This window comes from Acartia tonsa, chromosome 6, assembly GCF_053477335.1.
Source record: "Acartia tonsa isolate MP-2025a chromosome 6, ASM5347733v1, whole genome shotgun sequence".
Classification (NCBI taxonomy): domain Eukaryota; kingdom Metazoa; phylum Arthropoda; class Copepoda; order Calanoida; family Acartiidae; genus Acartia; species Acartia tonsa.
Genome location: NC_137265.1, coordinates 41,851,403 through 41,868,439, shown reverse-complemented (window position 1 = coordinate 41,868,439; position 17,037 = coordinate 41,851,403). Strand labels below are relative to the sequence as shown.

The 17,037-nt window shown below is 32.5% G+C and overlaps 2 protein-coding genes across 3 annotated transcripts in view; both read left to right on the top strand.

Moving 5' to 3' along the window:
• The window catches only part of LOC145322700 (uncharacterized), a 97,876-nt gene that overhangs the window by 44,002 nt on the left and 36,837 nt on the right, over nt 1-17,037 (top strand). The window lies entirely within an intron of this gene.
• The window catches only part of LOC145322696 (cytosolic purine 5'-nucleotidase-like), an 83,530-nt gene that overhangs the window by 44,002 nt on the left and 22,491 nt on the right, over nt 1-17,037 (top strand). Inside the window, exons 2-6 of one of the 2 annotated variants that reach the window (XM_080164909.1) lie at nt 12,238-12,363; nt 12,792-12,874; nt 14,083-14,148; nt 14,534-14,677; nt 15,213-15,308. In XM_080164909.1, coding sequence (XP_080021035.1) covers nt 12,316-12,363; nt 12,792-12,874; nt 14,083-14,148; nt 14,534-14,677; nt 15,213-15,308 — 437 coding nt within the window. In that variant the 5' untranslated portion in view covers nt 12,238-12,315. Of the gene's footprint in view, nt 1-12,237; nt 12,364-12,791; nt 12,875-13,207; nt 13,221-14,082; nt 14,149-14,533; nt 14,678-15,212; nt 15,309-17,037 lie in introns of those variants that run through there. The other variant, XM_080164910.1, reaches the window with a different exon arrangement.

Genomic DNA, 17,037 nt, shown 5'->3' with positions numbered 1-17,037 from the left:
GTTAGAAGAGTTCTGCAGGGTTAGAGCTTCGAAAAAAAAGACAGACGGATATCGTTCTACTTGTATTGAATATTGCTAGCTAATATGTAAATATTTAAATTTTTCTAGATAAATAATTTTGTTTAATTGAAAAATTGTTTCGGCCTCATTTTTTAATTGATTATTTTTTAGCTTGTCTTTATATATGGCCAAAAATCTTTTTTGAAAGGGGATTAACTATTTTGGTATTATTCTATATAAATATTAGAGGCCTCTAGATGCACTGGAGGGATAAGGGGAGGGGGGCTTTAAAATTTAGTTTCTTAATAAAAATTTTTAAAATTATTTTTTGAAGAGGAGTTTTATCTTCTATTGAAGTTATACTCCCCAAAAATAGTTATATACCTACTCCGATTCTATAGCTTTACTGCAAAGGAGAATATAAACTTGGGTTCAGAGGGGGGGGGGGGGGATTTAAAGGCGCTATTGCATATTAGGAATGCATTCTTTCTAATATTTAATTTTTGTTCTTTTTCCTTATTAATCTAATTTAGATTTCTTTGTTTCAAAATTTAACAAAACATGGATGGCAACATCCATAAAATGTTTTATTTTTATTTTGCGAACAAAACCTTTTTTAAGCCTTTTGTTTTTAATGTTTTTTTAAGTTTTAGCTTTTATAAATCACAAACCTTGTTTGTATTCCTAACTTCTGTGCTAGTTTTCTGCTAGGTTTTAACTCAATAGGACGGTCTTTCACTAAATCAAAGGTTATTTTTTTCTTAATTTACTCCTTCATTATGGTTCAGATAAATTCATTAATCCAGCGCGGAATTTATTTTGATTCAAAGCCACAGTGGAAAAAATTCACCTTGTTCTAGAAGTAAATTCTAAATATTTGTGTAAAGTGCGCGTATATGTAAAACTCAGGAATCTAAAGGGATAAGACAATGGCCGATAAATTGATGTATGCACAAAACTATCCATTCTTTAAATTACAATTATTAGTTGAAACGGTTGGACACTCAACTTAATGAATCAACCAGTTAAAATTCAATACAAGTCTTCTAAGTTGTTAAACCAACGAATAAGAAGTGTTTTTTTATATAAAATTTAGGGATTAGTGTAATAAACAGTCCATTGTCCCCTCCCTTCCTGGCGTATATGTAAAACTATGTTATTGCGCAACGTATATATATTTCCGAGGGACCGGCATAAACAAATTCCTTTTACCTGGGACAGTCTTACATTTTCTAGATAAAAAATCAAAGAAGCTTTTTATATTTAAAAATGTCACCATACTGGCCTACCATTGGTCAAGCCTGACAATGGTAATTTAGTCTATGTATTGGCCTATCATTAGTCATACGTATTGTATGACGGCCTTTTTAAAGGCACTAGAAAGATCTTCTAATTAAATTTTACCCAAATCAAAATAAATTTGACAATAAGCTAATTTTTATTCATATATGTTGTTTCGCTAATCTTTCCCACCCTTTTTTGTTTAACAATAAATGTAATAAGTTTAGTTGCATAAAACAAATACAGACAACTACCTGGTTCATGTGTTTGGACCTCTTCGTCTGCTAGCAAACGGCTTTTTGCTCTTTTGTAGCGACTTGGCTGTGTTAAATAAATTTGGGGAGTGGTACGTAAGTAAAAGTTTCCAGGTACCTTATAAGAACCCCATAGCCATATTGGTTCAGTGGTTAGCATGATAGACACACTGACATCCTACCACTATCATATGCCTCTATTATATATATATACTAGCGACTACCAAGAGGTCTCTAGCGGCACTTGAGGAGTCGAATTTGATAACCCAATTTATTATTTTAATTTTAAAAAAATCTTTGGAGGGAAGAAATTTTTTTGGGGGGGAGTGATGCCCCTTACCTGCCCCCATTTTTAAATTTACTTTTAAAAAAAATAAAAAAAAAAATTTTGAGTGGGGGGGGATTTTTTTCTAGGGGTGATTTCTCTTGGAAGGGTTGTGGTACCCTCCACCAAAATAGTTATAAACCTTCCCGGGACCTATGAGAACCATGTAAAGGAGAACCTGATAGGTTCAGCGGTTAGCGAGATCCTTAGGTACAAACATACAGACAAACACAAATCCTGTTACTTTATTTCGTGTTTTTCCTTCAGAACATATTTCCCTTGCCAAGTCTGAAACAAAATACGGAGTTTTCCGTTTAAGATAAGAAATACTTTATTTTTGCAAGTGATACGGGGTCACGTAGAAAAACATCTCAAAAGCAGTTGCTTGCGGGAGGGAGTGTCTACACCTCGTTTAAAATTGAAATTTGGAAAAACTGTCTATCCTTTTATCCCCCCTTTATGGTTTTTATAAACCCCCTGTGCACGCCACTGCTCAGTAAAGCCTTAAAAAATTCGATAATGTAAATTTTTGAATTTTTTTGCATTTACACTACATTTACTTTTCCAAAACACACTTTTCGTTTTTGATGCTTACTCTAGCTTTGATTAAATTAAGTAAAGGTTCGAAATGTCTCGCAGGCATAATATCCCATATCGATAGAGCCCCGCATAGTAGAGCCCTCGCATGTTTTTTAAAAAAAATAATTGAAAGTAAAGGGTAGGTGCTTCACATTTGTTAAAGAATGGTTTTAAATTAAAGATTTTAAAAAGAAATTTAGCTATCTATTTCATTTTACTGAAAGACCCTGTCAAATTACTTTTTTTGTTACATTGCACCTATTTGCAGCAAAATAACAAGGCCATGAGCAGAAAATCGTTTTCAACAAAATTTGCAGATTTTTTTGTGACAATTTATTTAACAAGTTACATACGTTTGTAGGATTTCCTGAGGAATCTGAAGGGTTGAAAAGTTTGGACACTGCTTGTTTGATAAAAAGGTACCTAAAGTTTTAATGCCAACAAATAAAAAACAGGTATAAAATACTTTGAGTACCCGTAGAATTTTGATTTCGTTTACTATTATAAAATCTAAATAATGATGCGCTACTTTGGATAAAATTCTCCTTTTTAATATTATGTCAAGGATTCAATATATTACCGGAGAAGTATTTATCTAGAATTTTGTTTTGTAATGGATATAGAATATACGTGGATATTATGACAGGGGAAAATTTGTCGTTAATTTAGCTTGCTAATATGAATCTCATTTATTGGTCATTTTGTTCATCCAGTAGGAGGGGAGGGGATGAAAGTTACTGTTATTTTAGTGAGCTGCTAGCACCTATTTATCAGAGTACATGAAAATCTGGTGCAACATCCAAGTAATAATACATCGATTATGTTGTTTTCTACATGTTATATGCAATTCCTCTAGTTTTTATCTGACCGCCAAGCAGCAAATTGCGTGTTCTTAGTTGCGCAGCTTCTCCGTATATACGACGTACGTCCTTCCGTCTGTCTGTACAAGTAACTGAAATGGGTTATTTTTAGCTGATAAGTGAGATAGACGCTTCAGAACAAAAAGGATACACATCAAAATCATGATTAACAAAATTACCCCTTTAATAGATGAAAATTATCGGTTGAAGAGTTCAGAGACTTTAATTTTCAACCAACAAATCAACAGTTATTAGAAGTACTAGAGAAGCCGACGATGCTTATGTATTGTTTTTGTTGCGCTACTTATGGATATAATTTTTTTTGTTTATTGAAAATTAAACTAGACTTAAAGTTACAAAATACAATTCTTTTATTCCAATATTTCTATTACGCCTTAGCAACAGTAAGGATAACATTTCTTTGTAGCGAAGCTAGTTCATAACTAATTTTGTCTGCTTGTCCGTCCGTCTGTCTGTTTCTGGGTTAGTTAGTTATTTAAGATAGTTTGCAGATTTTCCCTTTGTCCATTTTTCCATCCAGGAATCACCATGCAAATTTGAAATTCATAGGACAATTCTAACTTGTCTCGAATAATGACAAGAGCTACGCTTTATGTAAAAATTATAAAATGCAACAACCAAGGACTAGAACTCCTTTAAAACTTTTAAATTGATCATCCCTTAAGATTAGATAAATACGTATTAATAGCGTCGTAAATTCCAATGACTAATAGACCTATTTAAAATAAATTCTTTTCTAAATTGTTTCATAATTAGCATTAACACATAAAAAATTCCTAGGAACGTTTTTGTGTTTTCAAAGATTTTTGTGAAAACATTGGATATTAATTATTTATCGTAGCATATTATAGACAGCTTTCCGTGGATATTAAAATTTAAAAAGTTTTATTACCCCCGAGGGACGAACAAAACTGTCATTAATTTTATGATTTTTAATAATCGTGGAAAATTGTCTGTAATACGATGCTATACATGATTTTTCAGTATGGCTGAGAACCATAAGAACTAGGATAGAATGTAGAAGGCAGGTTTAAGGCTATTCAGTGGCATAAAATATATTTCTTCTGTTTTGTTTAAACTAGATTTTTCACGGCTTACTTTTTTTCGCTTTTGAATGACGTAGATTAGAATTTTTGGGCTTTAATTTGTTTTGTTTTCTTTTCTTTAGGTCCAACAATTTTCTCAGTCTTTTCTAATTAATTTATATAACATTTTAATTGTGTATTATTTCTAGTAGCGCAACTGCTCTATAAATCTACTAGCGGCTACACCCCTAAAAACCTTCTAGGGTCACTTAAAGGGGGGAGGGCGGTTGTTGAATCTGGCCCATTTCGAATTTTAATTTTTTAAGAAAAAATAATTTTTTTTCAATCGAAAGGTTAGGGGCGATTTCTCTTAGGAAGGTGAGGGTACCCTCCCCCAAAATGGTTTTAAACCTTTTCAGGACATACCCTGAAAAATGAGAAGCATATCGGTTCCGCGGTTAGCTAGATCCTTCGCTACAGAGAAAAACTTACTACTTTATATAATAGGATAAAGGGTATTGCTTCACTTATCATGGACATACGTTTCTTTATTATTAACGAAACTTTGTATTTTCGTACGTCAGACAGTTCAGTACACTATGGGGGAGATAAACTCGGTATCTATTTAAGATATAATTCATCATTTTTTAACCTCAGTTGTTTTTCTTAACTTTATAATCAAGAGCTTCGCTTCTTATGGATGTTGTTATCCTTGTTTAAAATCAAAGGACAATTATATTACGGGATCTTTTATTTTCAATGACACGGTTCATTATCTATAATACAATTTGAAGCTTAAAATCTCTCTAACTGCTGAATAAAAAGGTTGCACTTTTCAGGAAATATATCTATAGGTCCTATGTTAATGGATTTAAGCTATTATAAGGTGGGCTAGAATGCAACCATTCCGAAATAATTGCTAACCCCCAAAAATTCTTTTTTTATCTTTAAAATAACAATACTATGGTGGGGGGGGGGGGTCTCATCCCACAGAAGCAAGGGGCAAAACCCCTAGGATGTAATTAATTAAAAGGATAATACTTAAACAAAAAAAATCTTAAGCAAAACTATTTTGTAACACTCATGATTTTTTTTTTATTAAATTTTATTTACACATTTCTTAATTGCATTATTTCTTACAATAGTCTAAAATAAATAGATTTCATTTAATGCTTCGATGATTTTTTACAAATAATAAAAATTAGAGTGAAGTTACTCCGTTATTTACAGAAATTTACATATTGAGCCAAATCCTATATACCAGGGAGGGAGGGGACATTGGAGTGTTTGTTCACACTAGTCCCCAATGTTTTATAATAATTTCTTATTCGTTAACCTAACAACTTTAAAAGACTTTTATAAAAAAATTTTATTGGTATATAAGGTTCAGTGTTTAAACGTTTCATCCACTAATTCAATCTCCAGAAGATATAATTTTGTATATTATAATTGGATATTGACATTAATTTATCGGCCATTGTCTTATCCCTTTAGATTCTTGATACTTTCACAGGTTACCCTAGGAGTTAGGGTTGTATATTAATTTATATCTCTGTAAGGAAACCATAACCTTTAGGCTATCCGAGGAAATTTTATAGAATTTGGCATCAACCAGTATCCAGTATTTAACTATATCATAATGTGCTTATAACTCACTGCACGATAAAATTAAAACAATTCTTCTGCTTTCTTATTTTTAAGATAAATTAAGGATAAGGGCTGTGGGTTATTTTTTTCGCAACTAGTACTTAATATAACCTAACCTAAAGTAGTAAAGAAACAAAGGAAAGTTTTCGCCTCTCCTATTTTCAATTAATTTCAAAATAAGGGAGGGGGGTGGTTCTGTGATGGACTTTCACAGAAATTTCTTTAATTCAGTAATTGCATTTAACTTTCTATATCGCAGGATTGTAGTACAGACATACCTATAGTTATATAGTAGCTGTGCTACTTAATAGGGGCCGTAATATTTCACTACCAATCTTAGTTTTCTAAACGTTATCCTAAAATTGTCTACAACATGAACATATGAAAGGTTGAAAAAATCTGCTACCTTAAAGACCTGCTTCTTAAAATTAAGGTAGTATGAAAAAAATATACGTGCTTCGCCCGCCGCTGTTTTAGCAATCCTTTCAAAAATATTTTATTTTTACTTTCACCCTTAGGGCCACACCCTCCTACACCCCCCTGACGATAAAATGACACCGCTGTTGATGTCAACATTACACCTCCAAAAAATTTTTGTTGATGCGCAAATTTTCACATGCGCTTTGCGCATCAGCACTGCACCGCTAATGCCGGAGCACGCCACTGCTTCTCCATTAGATTAATTTGAAGAGAGGAGAAATGTATTCAATCTCCCAACCTAATACAAGGGTTGAAAAATAGGGGTTGCAATTTTTTCCACGTAGTGATTTATTCACAGATAAGTTTTTGTCATACTTTTTATAACTAGGATTAACATTAAGATAAAATTAAGGGACATAAATATTAAAAAAGAAACTTTTTGATCACGCATTCTTTTCGTGTCTTTTATATTTTGTTCTTATCTTTTCCTGATATAGAAGTAACAGGATGTCTAACTGTTTCTGTGTACCAAATGTTCTGGCTAACTTCTGAATCAAAATTGTCCTTTTTTAGGTAAGCTTTTTATAGACCAGGGAAGCTTCATAGCTATTTTGAATGGGGGTACCACCACGCACCAAAGATACATAGCTCATAGTAAAATAGAAAGGAAGAAATACAGAAACTGTAGAGCACATAGATTTTCCGTGAACAATTTTCTTAATTAGTTGCAGCTACTTTGTCACATGCGTGATAAGAGGTATACTTTACTCACATATATTCATGTACACCTAATGTAAAAGACAAAGGTCGTGCAATAAAAGCGATTGATTACATAGCAACTGTAAGTAAATGATATAGTACACTTCAAACTTTATCGTCCTACTAAAATATTTTAAGTCAGGGTTATAGGGACGGGACAATGGATCGAAAATTCATTTTCTTGGCAGTCTTGGTCTTGGGATACTAGAACTTTTCTTATTTTGCCTAAATCTAAACTCTTTGGGGACTAGCGCACAAAATATCAGAAACCAGTTAAAAATCTTTTACTTTTAATATTTTGAATTATAGATTTAAATAAAAATGTTTTTTTGGGGGGGAATAGGGGTAGCCGACCTCCCCTGTTTTTAAATTTTAGTTTTAAAAAGAAACTATTTCTTCTTTTTTTTTGGGGGGGGGGGTGTCTCACCTCCACGAAAATAGTTTAAAACCATCACAGGACCAGTTGGAATATTTCCTGAAGAGAAGAACCCAATCGGTTCAGTGGCTACTGACATCTTAAGCTTCAGATAGACAGACAGACATCGTTCTAATTTGTATTATAGATAGAAGGAGAAATTTTAATTATCATTGGATGCATAGAAATATATTTCTCATTGTCTTATCACTGTTAAATACTTAACCTTGTTACTACATGAACCAAACATGCTGCATATTTATTGAATAAACATGGAACATGCAGTATTCACTATTGCTTATACAGTCAGGGGGTTGTATTGTTCACTCTTTTGTAGAGAGACTTATTAATTAAAGACTGGGACATATATAGTGTGTATTATTATAGTACCCAAAGTATATGATCCTTTATTTGCTGGCCCAAAACTTTGAGTACTTTTCATATAATTATTTTAATCCCCAAAAGGGGTAATTTTGGTCGCTATAATAGGGGGTTTACAAACGGGGGGGGGGGGGGGGAAGGGTTTCCTTTTTTAGAGCGTAAAGGGTAGCAATTTTTTTTACTCCCCACCAGTTCTGTGGTTCACTGAAGTCAACCCAAATTTCAATCATGGGAGTTCGTTGACTTTAAATCATTTACTTTTTTTGCTATTTTCTTACCCTTTTTTGTGCATAAAAACATTAAATATCGTGACATACAATATAAATTTATGAACATTAATAAAAAAATTGGAGGTTGGGCTTATTGATAATTTCAATATCTCGCGATTTTAATCAATGTGTGCAAATCATGTAATATATTTTAATCTTCCTTCAAAATGCTTTGGCGAGCAAATAAAAAAATGGAATAAGAGGGTGGGGGAGCAGTTACGTCTCTTATTTCATAAAAGTATGTTACATTGAAGCTTCCCTGAAATGTTATATTCTGGTGGGATGATTTACAAACTAGCCTGAAACCTGACCCTGCGTTTTCCTAGGCACCCCATTCCCATTTCATGTAAATTTCCTAGACACTTTACACCTCCTCCACCCCTTCAATGTGAATTTTATAATATAATAAGATTATATAACATACTAGCGGTTTCGCCCCTAGCCTCTAGGGGCTTTGTCCCAAGAGTGTTGATCAAACCAATTTTTCTTAATTTAGATTTATAAGAAAAATGGAAAAAAAATTTCTTTTTGGGGAGAATTTTTTTATTTAGGGGGGAATATATTTCATTTTTTTTTGGGGGGGTGGGGGTAACCCACCCCCCAGGAAAATAGTTATAAACCTTCCCGGGACCTATGAGAAGCTACCCTGTAAAGGAGAACCCGATCGGTTCAGCGATAAGCGAGATACTTCGCTACAAACAAACAGACAGACAAACAAACATCGTTCTGATGTACTACATAGACACGAATTAAATCGAAGATAAGAAATCGACATAGAGGCGAAGCTTCACTGTAATCTATTACAGTTCTTGGTTTGTTTGTACGATTTAATTTTTATTGCTAACCACTGATCCGATTAAGTTGTCCTTTTTAGTAATAGTATGTTTTTTTTTCAAGTTTAAGCTTGTAGATGGTTTTAGCCTTTTTAAAAATACATTTATTTTTGGTGGAGTATGGCTATAATTCACCCCCCCCCCCTGCCCTAGATGCAAAGGACGCAGCAACTCGTTAAATATATATCCGGGCAAGGTTTGAGGCTATTATTTGGAGGAAAATGACTTTTTTATGAATTTTACTTTACAATTATCTCGCTATTTTTCTCAAATTCGTTCTTGTTTTTCTTTAATTGCAAGCAAACCCAGCTGTAATGTAAAATGTATAGACAATTAAGTTTTTAACTTTTTTTCTAAATAGGTCAATAAAGGTGTTTAATAAGGTCATTTTGGCTTTGAGATACGTCGTAAGTATACAAATGTATTTTTTTTTAAAGTTAAAGAATTTTTTTTTTTTAAATTTTAGAATTTAGTTTTTTTTTTATTAGAGTAGCTTTTAATTATAATACTTTATTTAACTACTAGCGGCTTCGCCCCTAGCCTCTAGGGGCTTTGCCCCAAGAGATGGTAAAAAAATTGTGAAAACCTTCCACAAAGGTTACAAAAAAAATGCAGCCTGCGGTAGCCTGTAGCAGAGCAAAATAAAAAATAAGGGGGGGATTTATTTTTTTTTTTTTTTTTGGGGGGGGGGGGGGGTTAGGGGTGTCCCACCCCCCCAAGAAAATAGCTTAAAACCACCACAGGACCAATAGGTATATATCCTCAAGAGTAGAGCCCAATCGGTTCAGCGGTTACTGAGATCTTAAGCTTCAGACGGACAGACAGACGGACAGACAGACGGACAGACGGACAGACAGACGGACAGACGGACAGACATCGTTCTACTTTGTATTATAGACTAGCGACTGTTAGCGACCTATTAGCATCTAGGTAATCTGTAGTATATAAACCATTTCAAGGCTCAAATCTAAATATAAAATAGCCTAAAACCACCCTAGAACCTATGTGAAGCTTCCCTAAAATAGATAACACAATTGGTTCAGTAGTTAAAATCTTAATCTTCAGACAAAAAACTTTTACTAATTTATATATTAGAATTAGAATAGTCCCTTTCGTGGCAACGCTTCTTAAGGGGCGATTCGTCGTATTTTTAAAATGGCTTTTTATAGGTTATTTTAGGTTAGGTTAGGTTATATTGGGTTAGGCAATTATTTCCGCAGGGTTAGAGCCCCCCGCAGGGGCTAGAAATAGGAGAAAACCTACTGTGAAAAATACGAAGAATCGCCCCTTAAGGTGCGTTGCCACGAAAGGGACTATACCCGAAAAAAGGATTAGACAGTAGACACCTGGCGAAAATTATTTTGTAATTGACTTTTCCATCAATCAATATTTAATTAGTTTAATATCTATTACTTGTTCAGTGATCATAAATAGTTGTAGAGGAAAAGAAATAATGAGAGGAATTAGATAAACAATAGAAAATCTCGAAACCTTTACATATAAGTAATAGTTATTTCTCGCATCGTATTATAAACAGCTTTCCGCGGATATAGAATGTACAATTATGCCTTCGGCACCTCGGGGCTAAAAAAACTGGTTTTAATCTTATGATTGTACATTTTTATATTCGTAGAAATCTGGATATAACACGATGCTAGACATAGTTTTTTTTCGTATAGATAAGAACCGGTTCCTATCCACCGGATTCGAATGAATACGAGAAAAATATATTTTGTGGCATGACCGACAAAAGCAGTTTAATGAAAATTTATACCAGACGCTGTTTGGTAAGGTGTATACAATCAGCAGTCCATCTTAAATAGCAGCCAAGAAAATAATCCATTTACGTGTTACGGAGAGACAGACTGACAGAAATGATTGTTTCATAGCTGTCCAGCTTTTATTCATGTTACTCTTGTTTGTTAAAATTTTTGTTTGACATATAAACTGCGCGATGCAATTGAAACGTTGTGGATTTTTTTTTCTACAAGGACTGTTTAATTCCATAAGTAGCGCAGCAATAACAATAGAAAAAAGTTTAAAAATTAAAATTAAAAATAATTACTTAATATTGATATTTTAAAAATCTTTTTTACAAATATCAAATCAATAAATTAGGTAATGAATATAATTCAAGAAAGGGAGGGGACATTAGTCTTTAAATTATACTAGTCTCCTAAGTTTTATTCACACATTCCCTTATTTTTTTACTTAAAACATTCAAATACTTGTATCAATTTATGATTGGATGGTTCAAACTAGCAATGTCAAAACATTCCAACCTTTAATATACAGAAGCGATAATTTTGTTTATTATCATTAAGACGTACATCAAATAACCTTCCATTTTCTTACCTCTAAATGATCTAAAGACTAAATGTTCAGTATTTTTCCGTTTCATAATCAGACGTACAGGCTTTGATTAGACAAAAGATTTGCTGCTAAAAATGTGATAAGCGATAAGAAGTGAGTCTTAGCTTTAGTAATAAAACATTTATTAGTTGTTAAACACCTTTTCTAGAGTAATTATGCTTTGAAGAAACATTTGGAAAAGTACAAAAATAATATAAATACGTTTGAAATTATTAGTTAGGTATTTTAATTTAATTATTTGTGTAAATTAAAAAAAATATATTCGGGTTGTGCTTTTTTAAAAGCTTCCTATATACCATAAAACAAACCTCTTGAAAAGCAAATTTATCAGAGACTAGAGATCTTTGTAAGAAATACTTTACCTTGTATAAACGTCGACGAATTGAACAGCAGGATATCTATAACTTCTTTTTAGGGTCGTTCCGTCTGCCGCTGCTCCGGTTTTAACATTAATTAAGGCACATTAGAATTATCCTGTAAGAATTATCAAACTTAGCATAGTGATTGCTGTAACAATTTTGTACAATTACGAAAGATCAGCAATTCTATAATCGTTACCAGAAAGTCAATATGTCCATTATTGGTAGGAAAATGAGTATAATATATAAGCGAAGCATCTTTGTAATTAAGTCTTAAAATGTAATTATTTCAAAACTAATTATCCTGTTTTTTAAATTTTTTCGCAAGACCTTTAAATTATGTTGAATAATTCTTGATGTTTTCCTGTATGAGCTTCTGATTTATAAAGCTTTGCATTTATGCATGTTTTCATTATTGTTTTTATTCATTTCAGATTATTACACTAAAGTGCTAAAAAACAAATTTTTTCAATTACTCATTATAAGTGATTTAAAATTTGCTACGAGAATAAAAATGCCTCCAACCAAGACTGACTTCTCACCTGAAAAAGAACTCCTTCAGGTATTAAGAAATGTGTTATGCCATTTGCTAGCTAAAATTTCTTTTTTGTTCAGGAAAATATATTTAAAATCAATTTTAAAATCTCATCTTTATCTCAATTTGTATGCCAATCCAAAAAGCTCTTTGGAAAGTGTAATTTACTCGTCTGTTTCATAAAATAGACTTCCAAAATATGTAGATTTTTGGTACCTTTGACCGAGAATTTTGCCTATTTAAGCTAATAAATTTCGAAGATGAAATATTATGATAGTAAACAAAATTACCCCTTCTTTTAATCAAAATTATTGTTGGACACTACTATTTTGAACAAACAAATTAAAATTGAATAAAAACGTTGTTCTAAAACTTTGGGAACCAGTGTAATTTGATTTACAATCCATTAACCCATACCTTCTTGGATTTGAGAGATTTTATATTTTTTCTTGTAGGATGTTGATTCTGATAGATTTGATAGTCCTGACAGAGATCTGTCTCAAGCTGGCTATGACAGTGATGACATCATGAGTGACAGGTAGGAGTATGTGTCTGTTTGTCTGTCTGTTTGTCTTTCTGTTTGTCTCTCTGTCTGTCTGTCCAGATCTGTCTCATGAGTGACAGGTAGCAATATTTGTCTGTTTGTCTGTCTGTTTGTCTTTCTTTTTGTCTGTCTGTTTGTTTTTCTGTCTGTCTGTTTGTCTATCTATTTATCTGTATGTCCTGACAGAGATCTGTCTCAAATTAGTTATGACAGTGATGAAATCATGAGTGCACGTAGAAGTAAGGAATATGTGTCTGTCTGTCTGTCTATCTATCTATCTATCTGTCTGTACAGATCTATCACAAGCAGGTTATTACAGTAATGACATCATGAGTGACAGGTAGGAATATTTGTCTGTCTGTCTATCTGTCTGTTCAAACAGAGAACTGTCATGAAAATAAGATATGACATTAATGTTTGACCTATAGGAATGTGTGAGTATCAGACCATATGTCATGTCAATAAGTCATTAAAATTAGTATGTCTATTTGTCTATCTTTCATTTTGTGTTAGAGCAATCATTCTGTAATTTGTAATTTTTTAATTTTTCATAATTTTAACTCTTTTTCTTTCTATATAAATACACTAGCGGCTACGCCCCTAGAAGCCTCTAGGAGCACTTAAGGTAGGAGGGTGAAAAGTCAACCTCATCTCATTCTAAATTTGAGTTTTAAAAGAGTAAAACAAATATTTTTTGAAATTTAAAACCTTCCCGGGACCTATAGAAGCTTCACTTTAAAGTAGAACAATATCGGTTCAGCTGTTTGCGAGATCCTTCGGGACAGACAAAAAACGCTTACTACTTTATATAATACTTCATTTAATTGTAACAGTACATTTATTCATCTATCTATTTATATATGCTCTTGCTTATATCAAAGCTATGAAAGGTTATATAAGCGGCCATGAATCTAAAGCTTCATTTAAGGAAAAAGGTTCAACTTAAAAAAAATACATTTTATTGTTTTCATTTTTAATGATGCTTAAAATTCAGATTAGAACAAGGAAATTTTGATATTCAAGAGCGTTGCAAGAAAAATATTAAAAAGAGATTACATAAATCGACAATTTATTAATCCATACAAGGATTTTCAAAAGGAGTGTGTGTGTGTGTGAGGGAATATTTTCTCCCCCCCCCCCCCCTAATATCTTTCTATATATCTATTAAACATATCTATTTATTTATCTATATATTTATGTAGATCTGAAGATTGTGGAATGCGAGGTCAGATTTACACCAACAAGTTTCTCAACCTCAAGAAAATCAAGTAAGACAATTTAATCTTTATATGGTGTTTTAGGATGTTTGTTTGTAGCAAAGGATTCAATGATTCTTTTAAATTAAGAGAGAGTTTATTTCTATTTTTATGGAGGATACCTTCACCCTCACCCCCCAAAAAAGTGGGACTAAAACTAAAATTAGAAGTTGAGGATCGATACCATAAGTTAATACTATTTTAGTGGCTGTGCTTCTAGAATCTAGAGACGTTGTCATCAAAGAGTTGTCATCAAATAGGATTAAAAATTGCCTAAAACTATCAAGGGATCTATGCGAAGCTTCCCTAAAAGCTAGAACTCAACCTGTTCTGAAATCTTAAACTTAATTTTAAAAAATCTTCCTCAAACAATATTTTAATGTTCCTTCTATTTTAGGTGCTTCGGATTTGATATGGACTACACTCTCTGTGAATATATTTCTCCAGAGTATGATCAGCTAGGATTTGATCTTACCAAGTCAAGTCTTGTCAAGAGGATGGGATATAATACTAGAGTCATGGATCTACAATATAATCCTAGGTAAGTCTAGTCTAGACATGGATATAATACTAGAGTCATTGATCTACAATATAATCCTAGGTAAGTATAGTCTAGACATAGATATAATACTAGAGTCATGGATCTACAATACAATGAAAGGTAAGTCTAGTCTAGACATGGATATAATACTAGAGTCATGGATCTAAAATACAATGAAAGGTAAGTCTAGTCTAGACATGGATATAATACTAGAGTTATGTATCTACAATATAATCCTAGGTAAGTCTATTCTAGACATGGATATAATACTAGAGTCATGGATCTACAATGCAATCTTAGGTAAGTCTAGTCTAGACATGGATATAATACTAGAGTCATGGATCTACAATATAATAATAATATTAGATCTAGTCCTAGTTAAGTTTAGTCTAGACATTTCAAAAAATACTATATAAATTCTTGAATCCAATGATATATCTATCTATCCATATATATAAATATCTATGATCTAGGGGTTTACATCTAATTATCCATCTGTTTAACAATCTATTCCATATATTCATCTATTGTTTAGGTTTCCAGTTCGTGGAATGTGGTTTGACAAAGAGTTTGGAAACCTGCTGAAGGTTGATCAGTTTGGAAAGATTCTGGACTGTATCCATGGTTTCAGGTAGTAATTTTGTACCTGTAACCTAGTATGGGCGGGGCTGCCATCCAGGACATTTTGATGAAAGGACCAACAACCAAGGATAACTAAGGGGAGCCAATTTCTCTTTTTTGTCCAAATACTTAGGTTATTAGGTTAAGTACCACCCCAATAAATAATTAACTCTTTGATTGCATGACCTTTTCAGAAAGTCCTAACTTTTGATGGTGATAAGTTGCATAACGGTTGGAACCATTTTCTACTTAGATAATAATTAGATAGGTGTTATTAAGCAAGGTTATACCTAACGATATTTTGAAATTGTAGAGTAGCTTTTTTTCTAAAATTGAATAATAATTGATTTATGAGTATTACATTTTTAAATAATATCTTTATTATGGCAAGGATGGATTTAGAAATTAAGGAAAATTTTTATGTTTGACCGGCCTCTTTAGAGCATCTTTTTCAGCTGTGACCAAAGGAATCTAAAATTGAACGTTTGAATCACATAAAAGTGAAAATTTGAACATTTGCCTGAAGCATGTAAACTATTACATTCTTTGTTACACAAAACTTTCTATCTATCTATATTTCTGTAATTCTATCTATCTATAACCGCGTCCGTTTTGGTCTTTGTTGCACTAAGTTCTGTTCTATTATTACTAAACATGTTTTATTTTATAGGAAAAATTACAAAATTTCGGTAAACTTTTATTAGAGGCTCGGCAGTCGTTTGTTATCCAGCAGTTAATACCAGCCAATTATAAACTGCCAGCAAGTCAATCATTCTTAACCATGACACTCCAAATACGTCTGACTAAGGCGGCAAAATGTCGAAAATTCAACTGCAACCGCATGGATTTTCAAGCTTTATTTTTTTTCAGCCGTAGCTGAGCCGTTCAGCTCAGAAATTCAAAAAAGCTAAAAAGTTTAATTTAATTTTGTTTTAATTGTTTTTAGTGTCCCTTACCAGGCCCCAAAATTAGTATTTTGCTGGGTACAAAATAAAAAATTAGCAAAGATGAAAACTTCCATGAGCAGCGAAACCATTAAATAATGAATCGACAAACGATAAAAATGTCATTGTTCACAAAAAAAAAGAATGTTTGAAAGACCGACGGACCAAGAAAGTTATATACTAGATTCTATTTATAAAGGTTTATATTCACAAAAAATCTTAAATCTATCTTTAATAGCATCCGAGTAATTTCCCCTATAGCTTCGAAGAATGACTGATGGACAGGCAGAATTATAGAGTAGCTTCGTTATTAAAAAGTGAAACTATACTAGTGAGGTCTATCTGAGCAGAGCATATGTCTATAACGTACAACAGCCTTTGTTTTGTCATTTCATGGAATGAGGGATCACATGTATACCCAAAATAGTATACTAGCTATTGCTATGACTATAAGAGCCACTTTAAAGTTGAGTATTTAGAAAATCATGTTAAAACAAGCCTTGCATTACCATTCAAAGGCGCGGAGCCGCTTCAGGCTTTGAAAATTTTTAATTGGTCAAGAAAAAGGTTTTTTGAAAGCACCCTTATTTTACTATAACATACCAGTGGCTGCTCCCCTATAATCTTGGTTCCCTTTTTTTTGATAGAAGATTGAAGAGTAAAACATTTCATTAAACCACTTCAAGAGTTAAATATAAAAATAAAATAGACCAAACCCGTCCCAAGACCAAAAGCTTCCCTGAAATAAAAAAAACTCTTTCAAGTTCAAAATCTTGAGCTACTTATAAAAAACCT